The 27,248-nt window shown below is 51.1% G+C and overlaps 2 protein-coding genes across 3 annotated transcripts; one reads left to right on the top strand and one right to left on the bottom strand.

Moving 5' to 3' along the window:
• Positions 1–6,182: 6,182 nt before the first annotated feature.
• Positions 6,183–18,090, bottom strand: TSPAN15 (tetraspanin 15). The gene is made up of 8 exons (XM_052677457.1): positions 17,912–18,090; positions 16,725–16,910; positions 14,705–14,779; positions 13,130–13,225; positions 11,541–11,657; positions 8,468–8,515; positions 7,732–7,848; positions 6,183–7,324 (listed from the first exon to the last, which is right to left on the bottom strand). The coding sequence occupies exons 1-8, from the start codon at positions 18,005–18,007 to the stop codon at positions 7,172–7,174; spliced, it is 888 nt and encodes a 295-aa protein (XP_052533417.1). The 5' UTR covers positions 18,008–18,090; the 3' UTR covers positions 6,183–7,171.
• A 1,816-nt stretch (positions 18,091–19,906) lies between these two features.
• On the top strand, positions 19,907–26,964 carry TACR2 (tachykinin receptor 2). Of its 2 annotated transcripts, XM_052678039.1 has the most exons (5): positions 19,907–20,791; positions 23,739–23,933; positions 25,142–25,298; positions 25,719–25,915; positions 26,218–26,964. In XM_052678039.1, exons 1-5 carry the CDS (start codon positions 20,388–20,390, stop codon positions 26,411–26,413), a joined length of 1,149 nt encoding a protein of 382 aa, XP_052533999.1. In that variant the 5' UTR covers positions 19,907–20,387; the 3' UTR covers positions 26,414–26,964. The 2 variants fall into 2 exon arrangements, with proteins under 2 accessions (XP_052533999.1, XP_052534000.1); XM_052678040.1 differs by lacking the exon at positions 26,218–26,964 and having other exon boundaries at positions 25,719–25,919.
• Positions 26,965–27,248: the final 284 nt, after the last annotated feature.

The following is a 27,248-nucleotide window of genomic DNA, read 5'->3' on the forward strand; positions in this document are numbered from 1 at the left end:
CGTGCGAAGCCGAGCGGCGTCGGCCCGCGGGGAGCCGGCCCCGAGGCCCCGCTGCGCCCCCGGCCGCCGAATGCACCTGCGCGCTTTCGGGGAAGGCTCCGCGACCTCCCCGTGCCGAGCCTCGAGCGCGGGCAGCACGGGTTGCGCGGCCGGCACACGACTGCCGTTAAGCCCCTATATATAGGGCCGGCAGACAATGGGGATTTCCCGGTCGGGCGGCGTGCGCGCCCCCCCGCCCGCACCCACCCCTTGGCACGCTTTTATCTTATCAGCCCGCCGGGAGCGTGCCGGCCCGGCACCGCCCGCAGCCCCGGCCCGGCCGAGCGAGAGCCCCCGCAGCCCCTCCCGTCCCGCGCCCCCCAGGCTCCGATCTCCGGCACTTGGCCGGGGGGGGGGGGCCCTCTCTGCAGCCCACTCCCGCCGCTTCTCCGCCGCACCCCGGGAAACGGTGGCTGCTTCCCGCCGGGGAAGGGTCCCCCCAAAGTGGCCCCGGCCCTCCTCGCCCCACTGGACCCACGCTCGGCCCGGAGAGGGCAGCCCCACCGCCGGGGCTCGGTGCGCAAAATGAGTCCAGAGCTTTGCGCACGGACGGTGGCGGGAGGTGGGGAGCGGTCCCCTCCCTGCCCTCGTTCGCCCGGCACGGTGCGGGGGTCCACGGACGGCGGGGCCGGAGTCCCCCGCGCAGCACAGAGCCCTCGGGTGGGGCGGGCGGGTCCGACTTCGGGGCGCAGTCCGGGTGGGGCGGGAGCCCCCCTCTCCATCACCAAAACGGCGCGGCGGTGCCCGCAAGGGGACGACGGCTCCGCCAGCGGCCGGGCCGGACCGCGGCGGGGCGGGGGGCGCAGCCCAGGGCCGGGCCCCGCCTTCCTCTCCCCTCCGCCTGCCCGCAGCCCCCGGCCGTGGTTCGTGCCCGCGGGGGAGGCGGCGCGGGGCGCGGGGCCTCTCCAGGAGCGCGTGGCGGCGGCGTTCCCCCGCGGGCGGCGGTCGGGGGATGGCGGAGCGGGGCCGCGGAGTGGGGGGTGCGGCCCCAGGCGGCCCTCGCCGAGGGGCTGCGGAGAGGGCGGCGGGGGATGAATAGGGAGGGCTCGGCGGGGCCTTTTTTTGTTTTTTTGTTTTTTTGTTTTTTTTTTGTGCCTGTGCAATTGGATGACAAAAAAATCTGGCGAGCGAATTTGCAAGGCTCAGACTGCCCACTTCAAACGTCCTTCAAACAAAAGCTGGAGAGGGAAAGAAAGCCCCACCTGGTACCGCTGTTTGCTAAAATAATAATAAATAGATTTCGTTTAATAAATAATTACAAGAGATTGTAAAGTGGAGTGCTTTGGGAAGCATTAATCACGGGGCCGGGGGCAGACATCACCTGCTGGCGGACGGGACAGCGGCATTGTGACATCACCTTCCCCCGCCGCCTCCCGATAACTGCCCCGCGCCGCACAAAGCCGCCCGGTGTGTTTACCCACGGGGGCAGAACCGGCACAATATCGCCGCGGACGTGATAAAAACCCGCGGGGGCTCCGCGTCGCGCTGCCGCTCGCACCTGGCCGGGTCCAGCGACGCGGGGTGGCACCGAGCGGCTCTCGGCCGCGTTTACATTGCCCCATTTTATGCTCCTTTACAACAGGTTTACTGCAAGCCCTATCTCTCGGCCCTATTTGTCTTATTTTATTGAAAACATATGGTAACCAGAGCGGCCCCCGCCTGCCAGGCGTTGGAGACGTTTCGCAAGCCGCAGTCTCCCGGCCGCTGTTTGAGCACCGGACGGGGGGTGTGTACACGATGCTCGCCTCCCCCCGAGCCCCTCGGGGACCTCGGCCGCCCCCATCCCGCACAGCGCGGCCCCGCGCCCCCCGCCGGGGCTCCCTCCGATCCTCTCGTCCCCCCCCGGAGCTCCGCGCTGCGCTTTGTCACTCTGCGGAGGAGCCCGACAGATGCGCGCGGCCCCATCTCGGTGCGGGCGCGCACGGAGCGCAGATGCCAGGCGCGGGGTGCGCAGATGCCGCTTTGTGAACGACCGCTGCGAACAATATTTCTCCCTTCCTCCCCCCATGGCGGGGAAAGGGGAAGGGGCGAGGAAGGGAAAAAAGAATTAAAGAGAGAAAATAGGAGAAAGAGAGAAAAGCGGTCATGGAAGCGTGTCCCGCCCCGCCGGGCGCACGGAGACCGTCGCGCAGCGTTCGGCACAGGGGAGGGGGCGAGCAGCCTCCGCGGGAGGGTCCCCGGGTGTCTCCTGGCCCCATTCGCCAACCGAATCCCGCGGAGCACAGCCAGAGGCTGAGCTAAGGCTGCGTCCAAGGAGAAGGGCTGTAGGGAGGAAGGAGAGGCAGCAGGTGCCGAGCACAGAGCACTCAGCGTTAGCCGGGGTCTGTGGTGCACACAGGTGGGTGCTGTGAAATTGTTCTGCTGAGGCATTCCACAGCGATGTGGGATGTATACCACGTGGAATTGCAAGGTCCTCGGTCACCACATCTCACCAGCCCCAGCTCCCTTCGTGGAGAGCACTCAGTGGCCCCACGCTGATTTACCATCACCAGGAGAGCTGCTCTCCTTAAGCTCTCTGGCTGTGCCTGAGCTCCACAAGCTCCTGGGGAGATTTTGCAGGAGCCCCCAAGGCTGCACCCCACACCCCATGACAGCTCTATGGGAAGCACAGATCTCTGCCACCAACGAAGCAATCTCAGGCTGCCACCTCTGAGCACTCCCAGCTGCAGGGCAAAGCCCAGCTCCTGCTTTGCAGGTGCACGGTGGATTTATGACTGGCACAACCCAGGATGCTCTCAGCAGCTGCCCGTCAAGCACATAGAAGAATTGAGCTGTGCTTGGCTCTGCTATGGAGCTTCCCTGGTTACACTTTAGGACACCAGGAAGGTATCCAACAGATGCCAAGCTCCAGCCCTGATGCTCTCCATCTCCTTCCAGTCCTTTCCACCCTGCTGGCCAGGCCAGGCCAGGGCAAGGCTACTCCCAGAGAAAAGGAAATGTGTTCTGCTGTGGAACAAAGTGTGCAATGTATGAAGTGAGCCCAGGAGTCCTTTGCACAGGAGGTGCCCATCCCCAGTCTGGTTGTGCTGTTTTGGTGGGGTGTGCAGGGGAGGGAGACAGCCAGGGGAATGGGCAGCTCTGGAGAGAAGATGACGTGTGAAAATACATTATTGAAATACATATTGAAAATAATAAAAATGTGGGTATTTTCATCCAAAGCACTTTGCAGTACATACCTCATAACTCTACCACCACTCAGCCCTGAAAGAGAAGCTGAACCAAGACTGAAGCAGCTCTGGGCACTGCAGTTGCAACAAGACATGCTCCAACCTTGTGCCAAAAGGCTGTGAAAGGTGGTGATTTCAGCATGGAACCTCACAAATACTCACCTGCCCAGGCCTGCATTATCTGGGGAGCCAGATGACCCTCAACTGTAAGGGGAGACCGGTGGTTCCCTACCTGCCATGCCTGGACTGGGGGGTGCAGAGACCAAGGATAGGATCCTGCAAACTTATCCAGGATGGAGGCTGCCACCAGCAGCCCCGTGGCACCATCTGTTGAGCCTGTGCCCCAGCTGAGCTGGGCCATCATCGCAAAACATAGGAGGGAGTACAGGTTCACCCCCTCCACTGGCTGGAACTGCTGCCGTGCCCCACTCTGGGCTCCAATGCTCCCCAATCCGCTGCTGGTCCCCGCCCCCCACTGGCGACCAGGGGACTTGAGGCTGCCTTCCCCCTTACACCCACACCCGGGGGTGCCATCACCCAACACCTGCTTCCAGGTGTTATGGACATGCAGGGCAGCGTTGCCTGGACTGGTGAAGCAGTAGGAGCTGTGTGACCCCAGCACACTCTGTGGATGGCTCCAAGCCACCTCCAGCTTTGGGGTCCCCAGCCCGACACAGCCCCTATGCCCCAATGTCCCTCCCTCCCCCAGCTCTCACAGTGGTCCCCACCATTTTCCCAACATCATTTAACTTTCTGGAGCAATCTTTTTTCTCTTTTTTTGTCCTTCTTTTTTTTTTTTTTTTTTTTTTTTTTTTTTTTTTTAAAGCAAACCATCTACCATATGTTCTCCCCTGAAAGGGGTAATTGTTAACAGATCATTAAAACACCGTGGCGAGTGCTCTGAGATTCCTTCCCTTGGTCTTACGCATTATCCCGTCTCTGTCACCCTTTCAATGCGGCTTTGAGGGCTCTGCTTTTCTAACTTCCTTCTCGGGGGAGAAAAAAAAAAAAAAATGAAAGAGCCACTAAAGTGACCCTCTTCACAGCTCTCCTCCTTTCTTTTCAATGTCTTTTTCGACACCCAACAATAATCGGGGCCGGCGTGCTGCAAGCTGGGGGCTGAGGGCCGCATCCTGCCCCGCTCGTGGGCACCGGGGTTCAGGGGCAGCACATGTTGTGGCATCAACCTTGCCCTTCCCTTCTGCAAAAGGGGTCTGCACATCCCCAGCCCTTCATCCCCTTGACTGTGGAGAGTGTGGGCACGGGCAGTGAGGTTTGGTTCCACATTCCCTGCTCAGTGCATTTTCCCCTGATCCCTTGGCTGCTCCCCCCAAGCAGTGCTGCATTTGCATGGCTCAGCACAGCCTTGCTCTGCTCCTCCGTGTTTCTGAGCAGCAGCATGAAGCCCTAGAACCTATCCCTACCCACCTCCGGCACAGAAACCTGGCACAGGGTAGAGGGCACTGACACCTGTGTTGAGACAGATGGGAAGGAAAAGCCATTTGAGTTTTAAAAAAAAAAAAAAAACAAACAAAAAAAAAAAACCCAGAAGCTCCCAAGCCCGGCACGCAGATTCTCCAATGGCCTCCAGTAGCTCAGTGCCTGTTGCCTGCATGTAACCCTGGGGTCCAGCAGCGGGACGCAGTGATGCCTCCAGTAGCGAAAACATCGGCACGACGCATCGGCAGTCGGCAGCAAATCTCTCTGCTCGCTGTTCCCCAGTTCTGCCGTGACGCACAAAGCGTGCGGCTGCCTCCTGCTGCTGGACATGGGCACAGAGCCCCAGTGACGAGGTCCCACTGAGCCCCTGCATTCTCAGCAGCGACGCTCAGCCACCGCCACGTCCCTGGGCTGCAGACCGTCTCGGGTCCCACAGCACCCATCCCGCAAAGCCCATCTCCACTTCATCCCGCTCCCATCTCGCTGCAGAGCCGCCCGCACACCCCCTCCCCATCCGTGGCTGAGAGCTGCTCGTGGAAGGGCACAAACGAAGCAGACACCAGCACTCGCAGCACCAAAGGATGCACAGCACAGAGATCTTGAGCAGCTGGTATAAAAAGAAAAGAAAAAAAAAAGTTTCTTGTGTTCTGTCAAACCCACACCGCTAGAGGGGGGCTGTTTGTCGCAGCCCCACAGGTTTCCATTGCGCAGTGGCACAGAAGCAGCAGCTCCTAGAGCACTTTGGGGGGATGCAGATCGGAAGTAAGCAATGTTCAGCACTATTCAGCACTCTCAGGAGGAAGCAAGTGCTGCTGGATCCGACCCACCTGAACCAGAGAACCATTTCACGCTGGTATCCATTCCGTCAGGAAGGCAGGAACTCTCTGGGAAGGGCTCAGCTGAGTGCCACAAGCTGGGCCACAGTGGGTTCTCATAGAGGCAACCACTGCTGGGATCAGCACAGCCACATGGGCACACTGAATGAGGTGCTGGCAATGAGTCCCCAGTTCCTGCTGAGCACCAGCAGGGAGGAACCAGTAAAACCTACTGCCAAACACTGTGCCAAGAAGTGTGGGTGGCCCCAAACCCTTTGTGCCCTAGCACCCGCTGTGCTGAAGAGTTGCTCCCCAGCAACCCCAAAGATTCTCCCATTATTTTATAACCACCCAACATCTAGCCATGCTTTTCTTGCCCCCTGCTTACCCACATTCCTGGAGCAAAGACCAAAGTGTGCTTTGGAGGAGACAACCAGACACTGCTGATGGGAAGAGAGATATTTGACCTCTGTAACCACCATCAGCCATGCTGTCAATAGAGAAGGGTTGGGCCAAGATCTTTCCAAGAGCTGTGGAGATGTGGCACTGAGGGATGTGGCTCAGTGGGAAGGTGGGGGTGGACTGGGTGAGCCAAGAGGGCTTTTTCAACCTGAGTACTGAGTACTGATTCTTTTCTGGTAGCTGGAAAAGCACTGAACTTCCTCAGAAATCCTTGGTCAGGAAGAAGCCCTTACTTTCTCAGCACTGAGTGTCCAAATCGTTTTGAAAAAAAATATATTTTTTTTTATTTTGACAAGAATCAAATTCAGAAACATTTCAACATCGATAATTCCCCCCCAATCCCCTCTAACACTTAATTTACTAATGAGGAAAAATACAGTACGTATACAAGACTTAAACATCTCATAAACTGATACAAAAGCCAGACAATAACAAACTGCATTAAAAGTCTATCAAGCATTACCTGATTAATCCAACATTGGCATTTGCCCCATCATTAAAAGGCACGAAGGACCGAGCAATGAAGTGTTCAGTGTCACACCCATTACTGTCAGTAAATTGATCGAGATTAGCATAAAAAAGTCATTAAACACATGTTTAATATTCACCCTTTAGATCAGCAAGAAATCTCTCCTCCGATTTGCAACCAGTAAGAAACTGAAATTGGGAAGGGCACAGAGAGGCTGCCCAGGACATGGGGCTGCAGCCTCACCTTCCAGCATACAGCCGACAGCTTTAACTGCCGGCAAGGCCACCCTGCTTGCAGTGAGGCCCCGGGGTGCACATGGAGTTGGAAGTGTTGAAGATCCCTTCCAACTGAAGCCATGCTGTCATCCCATGCAGCACCCCGCTCTGGGGCCAGTGGGCAGCCCCCAGCATTCTGCCTGGTTTTAGCCCCTAAAGAGGGAGGAGGGGGATAAGGAGGGAGGAAGGCGACGTGGAATGGGGCACGTGTGGTGATTCCACAGCAGTGTAGGCACGGCGGTTACTTGGTCCGCTTCCCAAAGAGCTAGGAGCAACCTGAGCACGGCACCCAGAGGTCTCATGAGAGCTCAACACACACCCAGAGGCAGCAGAAATGTTAGAAATATTAAGACCACGGGGTAAAGAAGAGACTCTGGTTTTGGTATTCTGCTTTAAAAGAAATACCAAAGAAGAGTTAGAGTTGATCAGTTGCACCCAATGTCCGTAATGGCCACAGAAGCACAAACCAGCACGCAGGCTGACAGGCTCCAGAGGCTCCTGCTGTCAGCCCGGGTAGCACATGCAGCAGCCTGCGCTGGCAGACTCAGGATCGGAGCGTTGCTGCATCTCCCCAAACAGGCTCTCGCCAAGCTTGTGCTCAGCTATGATGTCTTCCACCCGCGTGATGTACAGCAAGGACAGCAGCACCCCCAGGAACTGCAAAACAAGGGCATCGCACGCTGCTCACTGCACCTCATGGCACTGCTTGCACAAAGCACATACACAGCGCAGGCAGAGGGGAACAACGTAGCATATGCACTGACATAGAACCGTGTAGTATCCCAAATTGGAAAGGACTCATAAGGATAACACAGCAAGCCCAAAAAGCTCCCATCCCAGTTAAGCACAACAAGAACTGGAATACCTCATATTGAAATTTCTGATGGGCATTTTGCATATAGGAGAAAATACAAGATATTGTGGGTTTGAACTGGATGATTCTTGACGTCCCTTCCAACCCTACCCATTCTATGAGAAACGAATAGTGTTTGTGAACAGCTGATATGACAAAAGATTTCCCACAGCACAAAGCAGCACTCCCTGTGGAGCCACGGCCCTTTTACCTGGGGCAGCAGGATGCCCAGCAGAACACCAGCCATGATGCTGTAGTTGTCCAAAAACCAAATGAGCACTGCATTGGTGCACCCGCGGACATAGATGACGTCTTGGATACTCAAGCGCTGCAAAGCAACAGAGCAGACATTATTTAAAAACTACAAGCCACCTTCTTTTAAGCCGCTCCCCCAAAAGCAGTGCATCTCATTCTAATTGTAGACCACACAGGAAGGACAGAAGAGTCTCTGCCATTTTTATCAGTGCTTCCAAGTTTTAAACGCAACAGTGGAAAAATATTAATTGCAGACAAGCTTTGCAATAGCCTACGAAAAGGTCTGCAACCAAAGCAGAGGCTACGTGCCACAGCACAGCCCAGCAGATCTGCTCCTCTTCCAGGAAAGAGCTCTTTCCAAGTACTTCAGATCCCAGTGGCGGGTATTTCATTCTGATGTCCTAAATTGGCTGTACAGAAATTGACTGTAATCACATCACTAATTAGAATATTGACGTGTCCCTCTTTGCTGAGCAGTTACTGTAAGTGTGAGGTTATTTCTGGAAATAAATGCTTCACGCATGTGTCAAACAAGGAATCACAGAAAATGCACAGTCAAGTACAATCAGTTTAATGGTTGCTTTAACTTTTCAGTAGATTCAAGCATGCAGAAGATCTTTTGTTACTGACAAGGATAAGCTCACAAAATCAGAACCTTTTACCATCACGAGGTGGGGTGCTGGTTACTTTACCTCTTTGTCAATAGTCTTGTATCCGCACATGGTGTTGATAATGTCTGTCTGAAAAGAAAATAAAACGTAGAGTAAAGCAAAAACCCAGAGGTGCCACCACCCCGGGTCATGGGCTGGGGACAGCCACACCACACTGCTTCCTCAGTTCACAACACAGCTGGGAAGCAAGGAGGGACAGCCTGCAGCAGTGATACCTGTGCCCAACTCAGCCCTGGGGAAAGCAGAATGGTGATTACAGCGGGGAGAACCAAGAGCTTCTCCCAGAACCCCCAGGGTCAGACCTCCACGAGGCAGCTGACCCCTATCCATCCAGGAAGGAGTGCAGTGCCACAAACCGAGGCTGGCCATGACAGACCTCTAAGCTACGGCTGTTTCCATACAACAGCCAGTTCTAATTTTAAGGCTTTAATGGCTTAACTTGTCACATTAAGAAAGCCGGGGATTAAGGCCGTCGTTCCATCACGAAGACAACTTTCAACTTGGAAATACCTGAAACCTAAATAATTTCCAATAATACAAGTGCTTAATGAACACATTACAAACCCAAAGCCTGAGTGTTTGCATTCACAGACGCTTACCAAAACACTTTCTGCAGCCATTTAATGCTTTGCTTGAGCTGTGAAGCCCAACTGGCCTGACAAGGCTTATAGAAAAGTACTGCCCTCGACTTACAAACCAAACATAAAGCCCACCGAGATCAAACGAAGCAATGCACACAGTGACAAAGCCAAATGAGAAGAAGAAAATGAGGGAAAAAAAAGCAGAGCAAACTCTACCTTGCTGATATACACCCCAACACAAGGAAAGACATAAAATTGAGATTTCTAAGTGCTGGTGGGTAGGGTCACATCTTTCATGCACCCCAAAAGCCAGGCTCTCCCTTGACCATGTGACTGGCAGGCAAACCAGGTTTGAGGCACTCTGTAGAAGCTCTCCCAATCCGTTTCTGAAGGCACAAGGGGAGGTCCCAGCTGCAGTAGCAGGGCACGGTTGTGAGGGGACCGCCTCTCTCACAGCACTTGAGCCTGACATAAACACAGGGCCACCAGCAAAATACTGGACACCAGAGAACTTCATGACATCATCGCTGAATTTTAAACACAACATTTGCTAACAAGACATCATGGCACAAGAAACTGTGCTCAATGGAGATAAATGCATTCAAAACCAAAGTTTGCATACATCCGGGAATTGGATTGTTATCTTGGCTACACTTGTGTAAGTCTTTAATAAATACTTAGACTGGACAATAATTCCTTCAGATTGCCTCAACAGCAGCATGACCAGGGCCTGGCTCATCCTGTACAGGGCTTTTAAAACAGATCTGAAGTCGACCCTCCTACACGAACAGGAGTTTTCCATGACTACAGAGTCACTGAGTAATTACAAACTGTATCTGTGGCTTTCCAGGACAGAAACCAGCCTGTATTTGGAAGTATTTGTCAGACAGCCAAGATTGATGCATCTCCCAATGTTTTCCAAAGGCAGCAGGCTGTATAGTCACGCTGCTAACACTGCCCTGCCCGATGCACAGCCCTGCAACTGCAGCATAGCTACCAGCCCTTATGCTTTGCAGCATCTTGCTGAGCTCTCCAACATTAAATAAAGGGGTATCCATCATCTGAGGTCTTCTTTACACTTCTCAGTTAACTTGTCTGAGTTAACAAACCACATGCTACATCTCCTCTGCAAGAAACCCTATCCCTCCTTCCCCAGTTGGCAATGAAACAAGAGGAAACAGAACTCCTTGCATTCCTCAGAGAACTCCTTGGTTTTAAAACATTCCTGACTTTGGGCTGCTCTTGGAATACACAGTCTATGTGATTACCTGTCCCATGGCATGTGGCATTATCTCTGTTCCCCACAGAAGCAAGAAGAGCCCATTTGTCACAGACAAATAATCGCTCAGTTACAAAATCTATCAGCTCAAACACTGCGTAAAATAAGGAACACGCACCAAACACACGACCTAATAATTCTGAAGGAAACATCTGTGTAGCACCAACAGCCACTGCTTGTTATAGCGTTTCCCTTTACAGCACTGCTGCAATTCTACACACGTGAACTGAGCTTCTAAAAGAAAGCTTCAATTGAGAAGGGCGAGACTCAGAAAAACAAGTGCTCCATTGAAACCACACTGAGCAGCCAGACTGCTCTCTCTGAGCCGCCTCTGCCTCCCTTCATCACCAACCGAGGGCAGAAGCCTGGGCTTTCCTGCCAGCTCCACACAGTTGTGGATCAGCATACATCACTTTCAGATACACGACTTCTCAAACACCTAGGGCTTAAAACATAGCTGTTTAGCTTTGGTTTCTCAGAATAAATCTCAGCTCAGCACAGATCTAAACACACTTCTTCTGACAAACAAGAATGTGTAAGTGTAAGCAATAGACACCTTTGTACTATACACACTTCTCAGCAATATCCAGCTGGATTACTGAGATTACTATTGTGTTTCTCTTCCCTTCTTTAATCAAACACCCAAGCCCCACAAGGAAAGGGCAGCACCTAACAGGCACCGGTGGGCTATCCATCACAGGTCTCTGTTGGAAGAGCTTCAGGAAACAAGACTCAAAGTGCTGACACAAGTGGCAGGGCTGGCACTGAGTGGGAATCACCACCCACTGCTGGCCCAAGGAACGTGAGCACAATGAGGCAGTGGGTGCCACATTTCAGCAGTGGTGGCAGTGGCTCACCTCCACTGGTGCAGAGATTGGACGAGAGGTGATGGCCTCGGGTCGTGCCAGGGGAGGTTCAGGTTGGGTATTAGGATACATTTATCCTCCAAAAAAGCAGTGATGCAGTGGCACAGGCTGCCCAGGGAGGTGGAGGAGTCTCCATCCCTGGAGGTGTTGCAGAGCTGTGGAGATGTGGCACTGAGGGACATGGGCAGTGGGGGGTGGGTATGAGAGGGCTTTTCCAAGTTCCATGCCTCTATCTTTCTATGACTGAGTGGTGATAGGTTGATGGTTAGACCTGATGATCTTGGAGGCCTTTTCCAACCCCAGTGATTCTTGGATTTGTCCATCTGTGAGGAGAGAGGGTGGCTCAGCTAATGAGACAGCAGGCTCACCTTGTTCCGGACACAACACGTATAAGGCACTCCGCAGGCCAGCGGTCCTGGAGCGGCACAGTCATGGTAAGCGTTCTTTGACCAATCCGTATAGTCTTCCCCACCGCAACACTTAAACTGCAAACACAACACAGAAGGCAAAGGCAGATTGCAGATAGTTACAGAAACTCTTCTAACAACTGGAGAGAAAAGTAGGAATAAAGCAGTTTTAAGAGCGCTGAGGGATATGGCAGCTCCCCAGGAATATACACGTACTAGTTAAGTATAGTTATATACACAAGAAAAATACATAAAAAAAGGGGAAAAAAAATTCTGATTAGACAGGAGCGACAAATATTTACACCTCCTGAATGCTTCCAGAATCAGCCAAGCTATGGAGATCAGTGCAAAATGGGGGAGAAAAGGCTCTTTGATTGCAAGTAGGAACATTGTTTAATAATATATCTTATATAAAGTCACATCCAACGTGTGAAGGATCAACAACAAAATGCTTTCATGCTCAAGACAAACAGAAAAGGCAAAAAGAGACCCAACTGGCATTTAAAATATCTGAGGGTGGCACAGCCAAACCAGCATAGCTCAGCATGGACTATCAATTCAACTAACAATATTTCTGATCACATCTAAAAGAAAAAAGTGTTGATATAAGGTATTAAATATATATATATATCTCAAAATATTTCAGGCATGATTTAGTTAGTAGAACAAAGATCTGGCAGAAATAAAATACTGTAAGTTTACATTTGCTTAATACAAATATTCACTCTGTTTTTTAAAGGAAGGGAGAAGCAGCAGTTTACTTCATCGCCACCATTTATCTCACTGCATATATACAAGATTTTGGGCAGTGCATGGAAACTTCAAAGCATTATGAAGTATTATGACAAAACTTCCTCAGACTTTCCGCGCTGACTCTGTTTTTCAAAGTAGGTTGTCCTTACCATAGCGATGTCATAGAACTCCACAGCATTTGCTGACCTAACTTTTTCAGTATTTTTTATCTGGGATGGCCACAGGCACCACGTAAGTTCTGCAAGCACATTTCTGAACGTTTTCTGCTTTTCCTGTCATCCCTGAACTGCATGGCAATACTCTTCCTTAAGCCAAGAAACATTTCAACACAGCAGCATTAAAAAAATATAGGGCTGTGAGTCAACTGCACGTGCCATTAAGTAATGCTCAGCTGTGCTCACTGCAATTTCTGAATTTTAATTGCAGGTATATACACTTCCACAGGGATTTCATTTGAATAACCACCCTATTAAAGGGCTTGCTATATGGCCTTGAGTGAAAACACATCAACCAGGTTCAAACAGCCCCACTGCCACCTCTCTTCTCCTCTTCCAGCACTTCCAATAGTTAACCATTGGTTTTGGATGTCTTGGACAAGCCAACAGAAACACAAAGAAGAACGTGGGTGGAATTGAAGCTGATTTTGTCCAAACCTGGCTGTGGGTCCCATAGAAAAATCAAACACTTCAGGGCTCATTGAGAATCTGATTACCACATCCCTGGATCAATGAGGACCCACCACATCTTAGCATTGCTAAGACTGAGCTGGTCTTCAAAAAAGGAAAAAATAAACAAACCCGCTTTTGAACAGAATCCATGATGTTCTTGAAGTCTAAATCATCGTAGTAATTCTCAATTCCTCTTCTAATGTTATCATTCAGAAACTTGATTGTCTAGAAGGCAAAAGCAAAAAGATTCATCAGTTAGAAATGCCAAAAGTTAAAGAAAAGGTCAAAGTTGTCAGGCTCTGAGCTCCTGATGGAGCTGTAGGTTTCCCTGTTCACAACAGGGGAGTTGAACCAAATGGCCTTCAGAGGTCTCTTCCAACTCTAAGGATTCTGTGATTCAGTAAGTGCCATCTGTGGGTGGTGAGCACAAAAGGACAGCCCGTTTTCTATTTATTTTCATAAAACAAGAATGGTTATCATGTTGGAAATTAGAAATGCCACCTCCATTTATCACACCCCAACGCTTGATACTTGCCCTTGGGATCCTGGGACACACTCTGTCCTTCAAGAGCACCAAACAGATGTGAGCAATAAGGACAAGCAGTTGACAACCAGTGAAAACCAATGACAACCAGTTGTCCCACATCCCCAGTGCACCAAGCCAAACGGGCAGGAAGGACACATGCTCACATATACAGGCCATGCTTTCTTTGTAAATACACACCACTGAAGGGTATTTCTTACAATAAGCACAGCTCAAAGAAAAGAAATAGAATGCCTCATTTCTGAGAGGGGAACAGGGAAATAAATGGGGGGAAAAAAAAACATTGGGACATGTGCAACAGTCAGCATTTACATGGAGGCTCTTAGCCTGAGCTTCTATTAAATGCTTCCTTCTCCTCCCCATCCTCACCCCAACGCATCCATTCATCTCACAGCACAAACACAAAGCCCTGGCCCCCGACACTGCCACCAACAAGCGCGCTGGGAAACTGCTTAGCACAAGCAAATCCAACAATGTGCTTTCTATGTACAAAAGCCAATCACTGTTCCTCCTCACCCTCTCAGCAAATGCCATTCGGTGTTTACTTCACTTTCTGACCCATGACGTTCCCTCCTACACTGCATGGGCTGCAGTGCTCCAACCACGGCTCATGAGAGCACAGTGCGCAGGGCCAAAGTGAGCCACGGGGAGCGCCATCTTACTACTAAACACAAAGAACAAAATCTATCGTTTTCCATGAGTTTGGGGTTTTTCTTTTTGTTTTTTTTTTAAATGAAGGTGAGGTAAGCTTGTACATGTTGATGTCGGCTACAGAACCGAGCTCTTTTGCTTATGGACGTGGGCAGGGAAGAGATGCCACTCTGGTCAAGCATGTTGGCCAGTAAACAATGACTTGGTCTCCAAATGCAAATCTGAACTGGCAACCTGAGAGACAGAAGGAAAATACAAACACGCTCTGCAATACATTAAGAGCTGAAAACCCATTTTTTGCCTGTACAAAACCACACACAGATATTCTCCAAATTCTCCATCCTTGAGTTCATTTCCAGAACTGATGACCAGTTCCACCCTTCCCTAACCTGAAGAGCCCCGAGGAGCCTGTGCTTATCTTCAGGCTTCCTTCAGCTCTGCTGACGAACTGAACGCCTCTCTTTGCTCAGCAGCACAGCCGTAACTCCACACTCATAACCCCAGCTCACCTGGTTTCTGAAAATCAAGGCCACGACAGCACCGGCCAGCTCGATCATCAGGCACAGACCCAGAATGTACATGAACTGGAAAGAAACAACAGCAAGTGAGATCTTACAACAAACCAGAATTGCTCCTTCAAGGACTGTGATCGAGTCTGTGACACTGCCAACTTTTTGAATATGAGATGTGTTCAAAGAAAAATAGATTTTGTTTTGTTCTCATAAAAATTTCTCATGCCACAGACAAGACTTCTTTCCTCACTTTGATTTCTTTTTCCCCCAGTCAGCAAATCTATAACCTCCTGCTTTGAATGGAAACAAAACTAGGAGGTGCATGTATCATGCTGAGATATTTCTACCTACAAGAGCACCCTGCTTCATAGCAAAGCTCATAAATGCTCAGCTACATGCAGAATGTTACGCTTTTATGCTCCAAAGACAGCAATTACCTGTTAGCTTTCATTTCTTGGGTAAAGTGGTGCTTTAAAGTAATCCAATCCATTTTCTATCAAGTTGTCAGTGTTAAATCAGAGCCAAGTTCTGGCTTTGCTACATTTTGGCACATAGCACATTCATTCGGCACATTCATTTACTTGTGTATGTCTTGTCTCTTCATAACAGCAAAATTCACCACGGAAGCTTCACAATCTCCAGCAGTGTCAGAGCAAACCCATGGCTGATCTCAGGAGGAAGCATTTACTTGTGTATGTCTTGTCTCTTCATAACAGCAAAATTCACCACGGAAGCTTCACAATCTCCAGCAGTGTCAGAGCAAACCCATGGCTGATCTCAGGAGGAAGCTTTTCCCAATCAGTGTAATTTTTGGACACAACCCGCTGGGTGGTAAAACCCAGATTCTGAGCTCAACTGTTTTGGATGGACAGGGTACATGCAGCACCACCTCAGGAGTCCCTGCTCTCCCATCAGCAATGAGTGCTTTAACCAAAGCAGATGTCTTTTGCTTTCACCCCAGCCTTCTCCCTGCGGATCGTCCCGTGCCATGCTGCTTTCAGCTCTGCGCCACCCACACCAGTACCACTGTTCCAAGTTACCAGACAGACAGATGTCTTTGCTGCTGCTAAATGGGGAATCAGCCCAAGAAACAGACTGGGGGACTTCCAGGCTCATTCCCACAGCATGAACAGAAAGCGTGCTCTGTGCCGGACAAGGAAGCACAACCCCCAGGACAGGTTCTCAGCCATTTGATGAGGAGAGCACAACACTTTTCAGCCAAGATCCAGCAAATAGTTTCAAAACTCACTATGACCTCTTGTTTTGGTCTATGTAATATCCTCCCCCACCTCCTCCCCAAGCTAGGGGCAGCCGGGCCCCAGCCATTTCCATGCAATGTGACCAAGGCTGGTTCTTGCTCTTGTGGCTGCCCCTGGTTGAAACAAGAACTTGTTGGAGGAACCACTGTGCCCAGAACTAAACCCTGTGCCTCGTGTTTCCTCAGTCTCCCAGCTGGCAGGCTGCAAGAACCCCCTGAGAAGCTGCAGCCATACCTCGGGGGCTTCCGGCTACGGGGCAGCACTCCAAACATGATTCACCCCCCTGAATGTGCCCACAGTACAGGGAAACAAGCATGTGCCACAGCTCCAGGCCAACCTCTCAGGGTAGCAGGGAATCAGCTATCAACACCTGGAATCTGCTCCTTTTAAATACACAGTGTTTTTAGGTCACTTTTTGGATTTTCAACAGCAGCTTCTCTAAAAAAGCAGCCTGGCTCCCTCCATCCAAAACAGATGACCTCAGGATCTGGGTTTTACCACCCAACAGGATGCACAGGAGATGTTTCCATAGCACAGCTGCTCCCCAGCCTTCTGGAAGCACAGCCAGCTCCAGACTCCCATTTCTCATCAGTTTCTCCATGCCCATGGACAACAAATCACCCGCTACAAAGTCAGGGAGTGCAATGAAATATTTTTCAGCGTAGACCTAGAAATGGCCCCAGCTCTAAATCTAATCTATGTGATGATACAAAGCAACAAGCTCTAACTACCATGCAGAAGAAACCAATGGCACTTACTGCTTGAAGAAGGCAGAGGTTGTCCCTCAGTGAAGCCAGCACGCCCACAAAAGACACAAAGAACATGATAATGCCCAGAACGATTAAAATGATGGCTGGGGCTAGGAAGGCACTTTCCAGAGTCTTGTACCTCTGTCTTTCAACTTCTGCATAGATCCCGACAGCGAGAACAAGGCCCCCGATCACCTGGAATGACAACAGAACATGTTTTTCACTCCTGCTGTACCAGATCCATGATCAGGTGGATCTGGAACCTGCTGTCACCTGAATAAACCCATGCAAATTCTCGTTTTAAAGCACAGCACAGCCTTAGCAGCGCTCTGGGAACGTGGGCAGCTCGAGGCTGCGGGGTTGTATGCACGCCCCCAGGACAACCCATACCCTGCTGGCACCAGGGAGCAGCCAGCTCAGAGCATCACAGGACGGCTCAGGGTGGAGGGGACCTTCGAGACCACCCAGTCCCCATCCTGTGCCGCAGGCAGGGCTGCGAGACCAAGTTGCAACCCGGGAGGGATAGCGGGAGCTGCGCGCCGCTCCTCCGCCCTCCTCCAAGCGCAACCAGCGGCAGCATCCCAGCCGTCACCGCCCGCTGCGCTCCTGCAAGCACACAGACCCTCCGCCCGTTCACCAGGCGGCAGCCGCTCCGCACACCGCAACGCTGTAAGGATGATCCCGTTCCTGCGAGCAGACGGGGAACGCAGCCCTTCCGCAAGCACCCGCCTGCTTACATCCCCATCCCGGCCTCGGCTCGCTTTTCCCAGCAAACCCCTGGGGCTGCCTCTGGGGCTTTCCCACGGAGAAGAGAAGCGACTTCTCAGCACTACCCGTTCAGCCCCTCACGGGTAGCGCTTCCCCTTAAAGCGCTCGCTCACGGCAGCGCCTCCCGGTCACAGCGCGGGGGGTGGTTGCGTAGGGTTCCATAGGGCGACGGACACGGGCGGTGCTGCTGGCAGGAGGCGGCCCAGGCGCGGCTGCAGGTGCCCGGGTCCCGCGGGGAGCTCCGCCCCGGTCTGCGCCTTGTGGCCGGAGGGACCCCGCGCCCCCGGCGCCGCGATAAAGCGGGGCTCGAGAGCAGCCCAGCGGCCAGCCCTCTTTTCCCAACCACCGCAGCTAGGAAACGCGGGCGGGTTTCATCCTCGTAGCCGCGCAGGGACAAAGCAGCCGCTGCCCCCGGCCGCTCTGCTCACCCAGAAGGCGGTGCAGTAGGTGATGAGGCTGAATTTGAGGCAGAGGTAGGAGAGCCGCGCGCAGTACCGCGCCTGCTCCGCGTCCCCCGTCGCCATCCCGCCGCCGCCTCCCGGCAGCACCTGCCGCTCCTCTCCGCTCCTCCCGACACCGCCGCTTCCGCCCGCGGAGGGCGCGGGCTGCGGGGACGCGTCCCCGGACCGAGCGCGTCCCCGGCAATGAGCGCGTTCCCGATGCCGAGCGCCGCGGCTGCGCGCTGCCGGGAAAGGGCTCGGCCGGGAGCGGCGACACCGTCACAGAGTCGCGGTTCGCTGCGGGAAGCGGGCAGCGCGGAGCTGCTTGGCTCAGCAGCTCGGAACGTATAACACCAATAACATAGAACAATCATTCCGAGTATTCCTTGCCTAAGTTATTGCCTATTTCGAATGCCTCTGACATCTACTGCCCTCGTCCCGTTGGCATCACTCGCAGCTGGATGTCCCTCAGCATCACCCCTGGTTAACAACTCGTGACTTCGGTTGCCCTTTCCCAACACATTCCCTTGTTTTCGTACTCCAGTTTCGGCAAAACATAACCTCAGAGCACGACACACTGGATGGGGACGCTGTGTGATAGCATCATCCATTTGCCCATTTGTGTTACTCTGGGGTTTCTATAAGGAAGCCATATGAAAATAGTTGAATAACCTTCTTTTGTCTAAATCCAGGCTTTGCCTCAACACGAAAACAACACCTTTCTGGACACAACTAATAGAGCAGTAAATGGCCTTCCTCTCAAAGCTGAGGCCAACACGCAGTACAGTGAAAGCCTCCACCACCTCTCTGTGTTATCGTTCCAAAACGCAAAATGTACCTTGTTCACGCTCATTGACCTTCCAGCCCCACATCTTTTGTTTGCATCTCTCACCCTTTGCTCAACCCTCTACCGCGCCAATAGAAAAAGCAACAACGGCAGCAGCCAAACCCAACCCCTGCCTTAGGTTGCCCCTTTCCCCGCTGTGTCCTCAGCAACATTGCAGGAACAGATTTTGCTCATGGCCACGGGCAAGTGTGAATTCTCAAGGAACTTGGAGCTGCCTTTGCAAAAATCACTCCAGTTTGGAAGTGAAAAGGCCAAGAGTGCATGCTCCCAGCCAGCCGGGTGCCAGCCTTGTCGCAGCAGTGCCAGCCGGCGAGTAAGGACGATGATTGGAAGTGAGAGCAAATCCCTGGTGACAGCATGACACACATGAGACACATCCTGCTCCCAACAGAGCAGGCATGAGCTGTTGCCAAACAGCCTTTGAAACCTCAGCCTTGCCGTGCTGCTTGTATTTATTTAGTTTGCTCCAGCTCTGACAGTGAGCAGAGCTGTGCTCACTCAGCCCAGGCTTCTCACACACTTTTCTGCACCAGATGGAAGTGGGGCTGAATTTTCAGTAGCTGAAGGGAGATTTCTTCAGAGGGACTCTGAGAACCAGCGTCCCCCCTAAGCCGTACCAGAAGTCACTGCTCAGATCTGGCTGTGGCAATAGGCACTGGCAATCCTTCATGCACCAACAGGACATGCTGCTTCCATTTGCATACATTAAATCATACTCCATCTATTAAACATTGATGGCTGAGTCATGTTGCATTGCACAGTCACCATTCAGTGAAACGTATCAAAATGCTGATAAGCTGACAGATAGCTGCAGAGGGCAACTTGCTCAACTCTCGTTGAGGATCATTTCCTTCTTGCTGCAGGAGTTCCCACATAGGCCCTAGATATACAGGGACCACAACAATGCAGCCACCCCTTAGTCTCAGCCTTCAAATGCTGATACAGCAGCACTTCCATTTCAGAGTTTATTCCCAAATAAACGGAGGGAGGAAAGGAACTTTAAGCACCACTTTGCTGCGTTTCATTTGATGCCAACTTGGTTGTTTAGCTTTTGCCTGTGAGACTCCACCTCCTTTCTGAATCCCCTTAAACCACATACAACATCTGTCCCAGTGCAGCTCCTGCCCAGCACACCAGCAGAGCCGCGTCCCCGCGGTGCTGCAGAGCAGTTGGGCACCCAGTGCCTCCAAAAACCACCACCACACAATGGGATTCCCATTGGATTGGAAGGATTTGTGGCTTGATACATCTATCAATATCTTCTTGTCCCTCCAATAATCCAAAGGAAGAGATTGCCTGGCACCAACTTCGGAAACATCCCTCTTCCTATTTTAAAGGAAAAAGGAGCACAAGTGGGAAGAGTTCTTCTCTTGGTTTCGCTCTCCGCACGCAGGTTACAATGCCAGGCAGGGAGGAGGGCCTCTCTATCGATCATCTCCTCCTGGCACTCTGCTGCCTCACTCAGAAAACAAGAGGAGAGGACAGGAGACACCTCATCCCAAAGTGTTTTTAACTGCCCTTGAACCATTGGATTGAGGATTCATAACACCAGCATTTACTGCAAGAAAGCACACAGATGCCAGATGATTTTGTTTTGTGCTTAGCTGGAAAGAAAAGATGAGCACCTTTCCCATTTCAAACGCCAGCAACATTTCGCAGGTCGACTACCTTGAGGACGATGACAACTGGACAGCAGTCACCCAATTCACCCAGCCTGGATGGCAGATCGCCCTGTGGGCCATCACCTATTCCTTCATCGTTATCGCCTCCATCATCGGCAATGTCACCGTCATCTGGATTATCCTGGCGCACAGAAGAATGAGGACTGCCACCAACTACTTCATTGTTAATTTGGCCCTTTCGGATTTGCTGATGTCTGCTTTCAATACCATCTTCAATTTTATCTACGCCAGCCACAACGTCTGGTATTTTGGCGAGGAATTCTGCAGGTTTCAGAACTGGTTCCCCATCACCGCAATGTTTGTGAGCATTTACTCCATGACGGCAGTGGCAGCAGAGAGGTAAGAGGCAAAGGGGCAAGATCTGAAAAGCCTTCCCTGAGGTATAGACCATGATTGCAATGCTTTGTGCGATCGGCCCCCACCTACCGTGTCAGGTGCCTTATCTGAAGAGTGGGGTGAGCGCTAGGCAAGTAGGCTATGGGGTTACAAGCTAGTCCTGGCATGAAAGTGTGCTCTTCTGGCTTATCTCCACCCTGAGTCTATAACAAGTAGAAGTGGCTGCAATTTTATTGTTCCCATGTTACTGGTCATAAAATGTTCCTTCGTCATCATGTTATCTTGTTCTTTCTTTTCAAACCACGAGGAGCCATCCCTGGGATGGAGCTGAAGCAATGGGAACACACTGTGAGATGCTGAAAACATTGTAAACCTCAGTCCCACTTGCTAGCCCAGTGCGCTGGCAAACCCCCAGCAACAGTGGGAAGCAGATCAGGGATGGCGGTTGGTTGCAGCGGTTCACAAGAATGGCACATTCCAAGAGGGAGGGAAGTAATCACAGTGATTTTGTTTGACTTCTGAGGTAATTGGCATTTTCATAATACTCTTTACATCTGCCAAGCCTCTTTACTCGAGCTTAACTTTGGGCACTCACTGTGTTTACACCTCATTGGTAAGCAGTGCGACGCTGTTTTTCTTTTTACTAGAAAGTGGTCAGAAGTCCATGGGAATTTCCTGCCCTGCAGGCAGTCAGTGAGGGCATGGAGCAGCCGAGCACCCTTCGGGACTCTCTGCCCTCCTTCCTTCCATCCTTCCGCCCTCCCTCTGTTGGCAGAGGCCTGTCCCCAGGCATCCAGAAATACTGCTGCTTCCTTATTGAGCACTCCTGCTGACCCCACATTCCCCTCTGATTTCCTGTTTCTTATCAAGCGTGCATATCTGCAGAAGCTCTTCCAGGGGGATGGTCCCTCTGGAGCCCCCCCGAGAAGCCCTACTCTGTGACTCATTGGGGTGAGCCCATCGCTCCCGCCCTGCTCAGGGCTGGGCTCGCCCCACGCCCCCAGCAGCAGGAAGCAGGAGACGGGCGCATCGCAGCAGATAAACAAACCAGCTGGCAAGAGAAGGCCTTGCCCTGCGTGCGTGACGCCCAGAAACCGGCCCTGCAGCTTGCCAAGTACGGGGCAGCGGCTGCCGTAGCGGCTGGAAGGGTTGGTAATAAGCATGGGCATGAGTGATGTGTTGATCGCCCTGCAGATGAAAGCAAGGCTGTATTTAGATGCAACAGCAGCTCCTTCTGAGACTCCGATACTCTTTTGCTTTTCCTGGCTTGAAATCAAGGGCTGTCAGTAACAGCTGTTTCATACACACAGTCTGCTAAATGGGGTTGAAATAACCCCATTTCGGCCTGTCCCCTCGGCTTCCCGCTCTCATTGTTAGGGACGTTCGATGGAAGTATCTATACAGCCAAAATCTCCCTGGTCACACGGCAAGGATCAGAAAGAAAACTTGGCATCTCCCCACAAACCATATTTAGCTATTCTCGCTTACCCTTAAAATAGATCCTGACATGGTCTCCTGGAAACTCACAGCTTGCATTTATTGTTATGAGAACTCACGTCCTCTTCGGCTCCATTGCTTAGGTTTAACAGAACACTGTCTTTAGAACCTGTTTATTGTAAGAAAGGGGGACGAAAGTGTTTGAATCCATTTGTCATCACTGCCTGCATGGACGGTCACGGCTTCAATTGCTCACATCCACATTCTGGGATGTCCCGTGGACCGGGGTATAAGCAGGGGGCAAAGGCAGATCTGCACAGCAAGAGGAGAGAGGAAAGCACGGTGATACTTTGGGTTCCTGCAGCATGGGCTGCTGGTCAGGCTGCTCCAGCAGCACAGCAGTCGTACCTGGCACCCACTGGTGCTGCAGATCATGGGTTTGGGAAACTCTTTGGAGAATATTTGCCATGTCATGCTTCCCTGAGCAGGTTCGAGCATTGTGTAACAGTGCCTGCGATGAGCTAAGGAAATGCAAGGTGACACAAACATTTTATAGCTAAAAAAGGCTCTGCTGTGTGCAGCTCTGGCTTGTTGACCGTGCTGCCTGTGGGGCAGCCACCCTCCATCCTGCAGCAGTGTCAGTGGAGCTCCCTCTCAGCAGCTCAGCCAACAGACAGCACAGGATCCACAGATTTCCACCAGAGGCCATTGGCATTTTCCACTCTATTTTGCCTTTGTAACAACTGTGACAAAGACTGTGGAAAGCATGACAAGAAATGCATAATTGATTATGCACTCATTATGATCACATGCGTTTCTGCTTGGGGAACTTAAAACCAGGCAGAGAAGTAACCCAATAGTCAGATGTGGCAAGAGGGCCCCGAGCAGGTGTGGGGCAGAAGCGGCTGCCTGTCCCTTAAATCACAAGGACTCCGGCTTTGGCAGGCAGAGGTGAATGGCACAACAGTTTCCCATTGCTAAGAATCAGTGGGAAAAAATGCAAAGTAAAGGATATTGAGGCTCCAATCTGCTGTCTTCATGATAGCCGGTATCAAATGATATGGACACAGTGGGAACAGCGTGTTTAGGTCTTTTTGCTCAAGGAGGGAAGAAAAGTAGCACGTAACTCCAAACAAACACAAACAGTTCACAGCACCAAATTTTAGACCAAATATACAAAGCATTTTAAAAAATAATTAAAAATAAAACTAGCAAAAAAAAAAAACAACCCATAATTCAAAGCAAGAGAAATACTTGAGAAGCATCATCTGCAAACAGACAGCATAGGAGGTGCTTCCTCCTTGCACCAGAGGTATCCATCCATCCAAATGGGACTAACGTCCTACCTTAAGACTTGCAGTCATCCCCTTCAGAATGGACTTAGCTCTTGGAGCCTACCAGAATAGCTCTGCAAATAAGGCCCACCATATCGTTGGGTGAATTTTTACACTTGTTGTATTTGTTGCAAAGTTTACCAATGCAACCATAAATGTATTACCCATTTTTCTTGCAGGTATGTGGCAATAATTCACCCCTTCAAGCCCAGGCTTTCTGCTGGAAACACCAGGGTCATCATTGGGATAATCTGGCTGGTGGCCTTTGGGCTCGCCTTCCCACAGTGCTTCTACGCTGAGATCATGATGGACAATGGGACAACAAAGTGCATCGTCGTCTGGCCGGATGACGTTGGGTCAAAGCACCAGCTCACGTAAGAGAGAGAAGAAAACTCACCATTTCTACAAAAAGTTACCAAACTAATTTCATGTCTGAGCTGTTGGCTGCAGACAGTACTGGGGGAGAGGGCTGAGGGAGGGGGAGATATGGAAGAACCACATAGTGAGGGAAAATAGGTTTGAGGCAGCCCATCCAAGCTTAGTTTTAGTCAGCTGAGGGAACAGCTGCCATGTGACCATGTTCATAGTAAGAAAGGGTGACACGCAGTCCTGCCCTGCTTTGCAAAGTGGCTGTAGGAGCTAGCCACTCTGGACACCTCCTGTGGCTGCTCACTGCCTCTGTAATTGATTGTCACACAATTATGTGCCAAGTTCCAGGAGCTCTGTGTGATCTGCAGCCTGTCCAGCATCATAAATCTTTGTGCATCTGCTAGCTCACTTCTCCCATGCAGCCTCAGACCTGAAGGATGGGGAGGCAGAGCTACAGGAGGCGGGCAACAGAGCAACCATCCCAAGGCGCAAACAACAGCAAGCAGCCTGATACCAATCCCTGTGGTTCTCTGCAGAACAGCTGAGCCTGGTTCCTAACGCAATGAGGAGTTACATGGTGTTGTCACGCAGAGAAAAAGCACGCATACCCAGCCTTGTGCAGGCAGTGCCAGCAACGTGTGCCAGGGCCCTCCTTCCTAATCCCAGTTTTCACACTGTTTATGTTAATTTGACAGCCACTGTAATTGAATGAGCAGGTTGTTCCCTCCCCATAAATGGTGCTTGCTTAAAATAGTCAAACCCAAGCAGAGGAGCTGTGGGGTAACAGGGAGGGCCAGAGCTCACATACTGCCGAGGACCGTAGCAGCACTTTCATCTGGAACAGAAATGGAGCAGTGTGCTGGTGAGAAATGCTTTCAATACACCGCTCTCCTGCTGTAGCCCAGCAGTGGTCTATCCCACCACGAGAGAGATGAGCCTTTGCTGGAGTCACCATCCCTGGTGTTGCAGAGTCATGGAGATGTGGCACTGAGGGACGTGGGCAGTGGGCAGATGGGGGTAGGCTGGGTGAGAGCAGAGAGCTTCTCCAACCTCATGATTCCTTGATTCTGTTCACAGAAGCCCCTGTAATGATGTTGGTAGGCAAAATTTCTTGATGATGCTTTGGCACTGAAGTTGATGGGAGCCAGACAACTTCTGGAGATCCCTTCAGGAGACACACTGATATGGAAATGTGCTTGTTTTTCTTTTTCAGGTATCACATTGCCGTGATCGTGTTGATTTATTTACTGCCTTTAATGGTGATGTTTGTTACATACAGCATTATAGGAATTACGCTGTGGAGCAGTGCAGTTCCAGGCAACCACGTTAATCGAGTCCGATACAAACATCAAGTTAACGCCAAAAAAAAGGTCAGAAGTGAGACTCAAAAATGAGTACCTTCAGCACAGCAGCCCTTCTGGCTCCTGCTTCAGTTAGAGCTTGCATTTGATATAAAATCTTGTGGGATCTTTGGGCATCAAAGTTTGATGGACTGTATCTTAGGCCAAGGGGACCCAGTGAGCAGGGTAAAAGCAATGTTCTTCACACCCCAGCCAGGGTCCAAAGAAGGCAGCTCACATCAGTGGCTGCCCGGCAGAACTCCATGCCTGATGAATCCACATGCCTCCCATTTCCTCCACCGGGACTGGTTTCCTTGCCCAAACAGCCCATATACAGTACTTCAGGGGGGCAAAACAGGCCTAGAACAGTAGCAGAGTTTTGTATATCCCAGCAAAATCAGCCAGAGAGAGGCCCAGGAATAATGTACACTTCTTGTTTCTTTTCCCCAGTTTGTGAAGACCATGGTGGTGGTTGTGATCATTTTTGCTGTCTGCTGGCTGCCCTATCACATATACTTCATCCTGGGGAGTTTTAAGGAAGACATCTACCAGCAGAAGTACATTCAACAGGTTTATCTAACCATCTTTCTGCTTGCCATGAGCTCAACAATGTACAACCCTATCATCTACTGTTGTCTCAACCAAAGGTGAGTAGCATGCCTTAATAGGAGGGAAGAATCCGCCACCCCTTCAATACATCTGCTGGCCCAGCACCAAGCTGATTCAGTCGCTTGCCCACACCTGAACCCCCAGCATGGGCATGATGCTCATGTGGGTCTGCACACCCCTAGCAGCACCAGCTCAGTTTCACTGGGACACCACCAACAAAACGCCCAACCCTAGAGCGGAACCTTTTATTTCCATGGTGACTCAGGAGTAGATCAAAATGCACGTTTGCTCTTTTGATTGAAAAGGTCTTTGCATTTATTTTCTTCTCTTATGCTTACAGGTTTCGTTCTGGTTTCAAATTAGCCTTCCGGTGGTGTCCATGCATAAAAGCAACTGAGAAAGATAAGCTTAAACTCACGGCCCCATCTCTCTGTCAGTCAACCTGCAGAAAGGCAAGAAGATCAAGTTCCAACACTGAAACTCAATTCAATGAGAAAGAGAAGACATCACTTACCCTCACCCAGCAAACCCTTTGATTTCTTCTGAAAAGCCTTTCTGGAACTGTGCTGAATTCTGGGGTTTTCAGCCCTGCCACTTCCACTCTCACCAATTAGAAGTGAGAAACGGTTCCCTAAAGAGTTATCTTTGCATGGATTTCTGTAAGCTTGTACCAAAATATGATGTAATTTTCCTGTTAAACTGTGCTCAGGTGACTCCTCCACCTTCACCTCCTTCATTGTGGCACCCAGTTGGGGACTGGTCCTCTGAAGAGTCACAGACAGGGTTGGTTGAGCCTGTGAGCTCCTGTCCCTAAGGAAGGTGCTCAGCAATACCTGCTGAGGGCAGCTCCTTAGCCCCCACGTTGAGCAGCACATGGTGTGATACATAGGTGTGCAATAGCCTTGGCATTTCTGAGCTTTGTACTCTGAGGCTGCCCGTACCACAACCTCAGCAGCCCTGTCAGGTCCCCATCACAGAAGCCCCTTTGTTTTCCCCTTCTAGACTTACCCATTTCTGTCATCACTGTACTTCCCTTGTCAGATACTAAAATAAAGGCTGAAATGTGTCATCTTCAAAGCCTGAGATACGCGCACCTATGCAAAACAGAAGCTGAAATACAAAAGTGATATATAATGTGACACAGCATTTTATACCAGGTTGATAAGTAGCACCTTGCAATCCCCTTCACCCTTCATGATAGGTTTGCATGTAGCGTTACAGAGCCACACCTTGGCATGCAGGAAGATCCTACAATGTCAACAAGATCCAATTATTTCAAATACGGGGTCTAGAGGTTGTGCAGACTCATGCTGCAGGAAAGCAAACACCTCCCCAGTGAGCTCACTATTTTGTTCTCACAAGCCAAACCTC

This window comes from Tympanuchus pallidicinctus, unplaced genomic scaffold, assembly GCF_026119805.1.
Source record: "Tympanuchus pallidicinctus isolate F22 unplaced genomic scaffold, pur_lepc_1.0 scaffold16, whole genome shotgun sequence".
Taxonomy (NCBI): domain Eukaryota; kingdom Metazoa; phylum Chordata; class Aves; order Galliformes; family Phasianidae; genus Tympanuchus; species Tympanuchus pallidicinctus.

Coding starts and splice junctions, on each gene's coding strand:
- TSPAN15 (XM_052677457.1), bottom strand. CDS start 18,007: ATGGCGACGGGGGACGCGGAGCAGGCGCGGTACTGCGCGCGGCTCTCC. Junction 14,780..16,724: donor ACCTCTGCCTTCTTCAAGCA/GTAAGTGCCATT, acceptor GTTTCTTTCCAG/TTCATGTACATTCTGGGTCT. Junction 7,849..8,467: donor ACAAGACTATTGACAAAGAG/GTAAAGTAACCA, acceptor GTTGCTTTGCAG/CGCTTGAGTATCCAAGACGT.
- TACR2 (XM_052678039.1), top strand. CDS start 20,388: ATGAGCACCTTTCCCATTTCAAACGCCAGCAACATTTCGCAGGTCGAC. Junction 20,792..23,738: donor ACGGCAGTGGCAGCAGAGAG/GTAAGAGGCAAA, acceptor TTTTTCTTGCAG/GTATGTGGCAATAATTCACC. Junction 23,934..25,141: donor GGGTCAAAGCACCAGCTCAC/GTAAGAGAGAGA, acceptor TTTCTTTTTCAG/GTATCACATTGCCGTGATCG.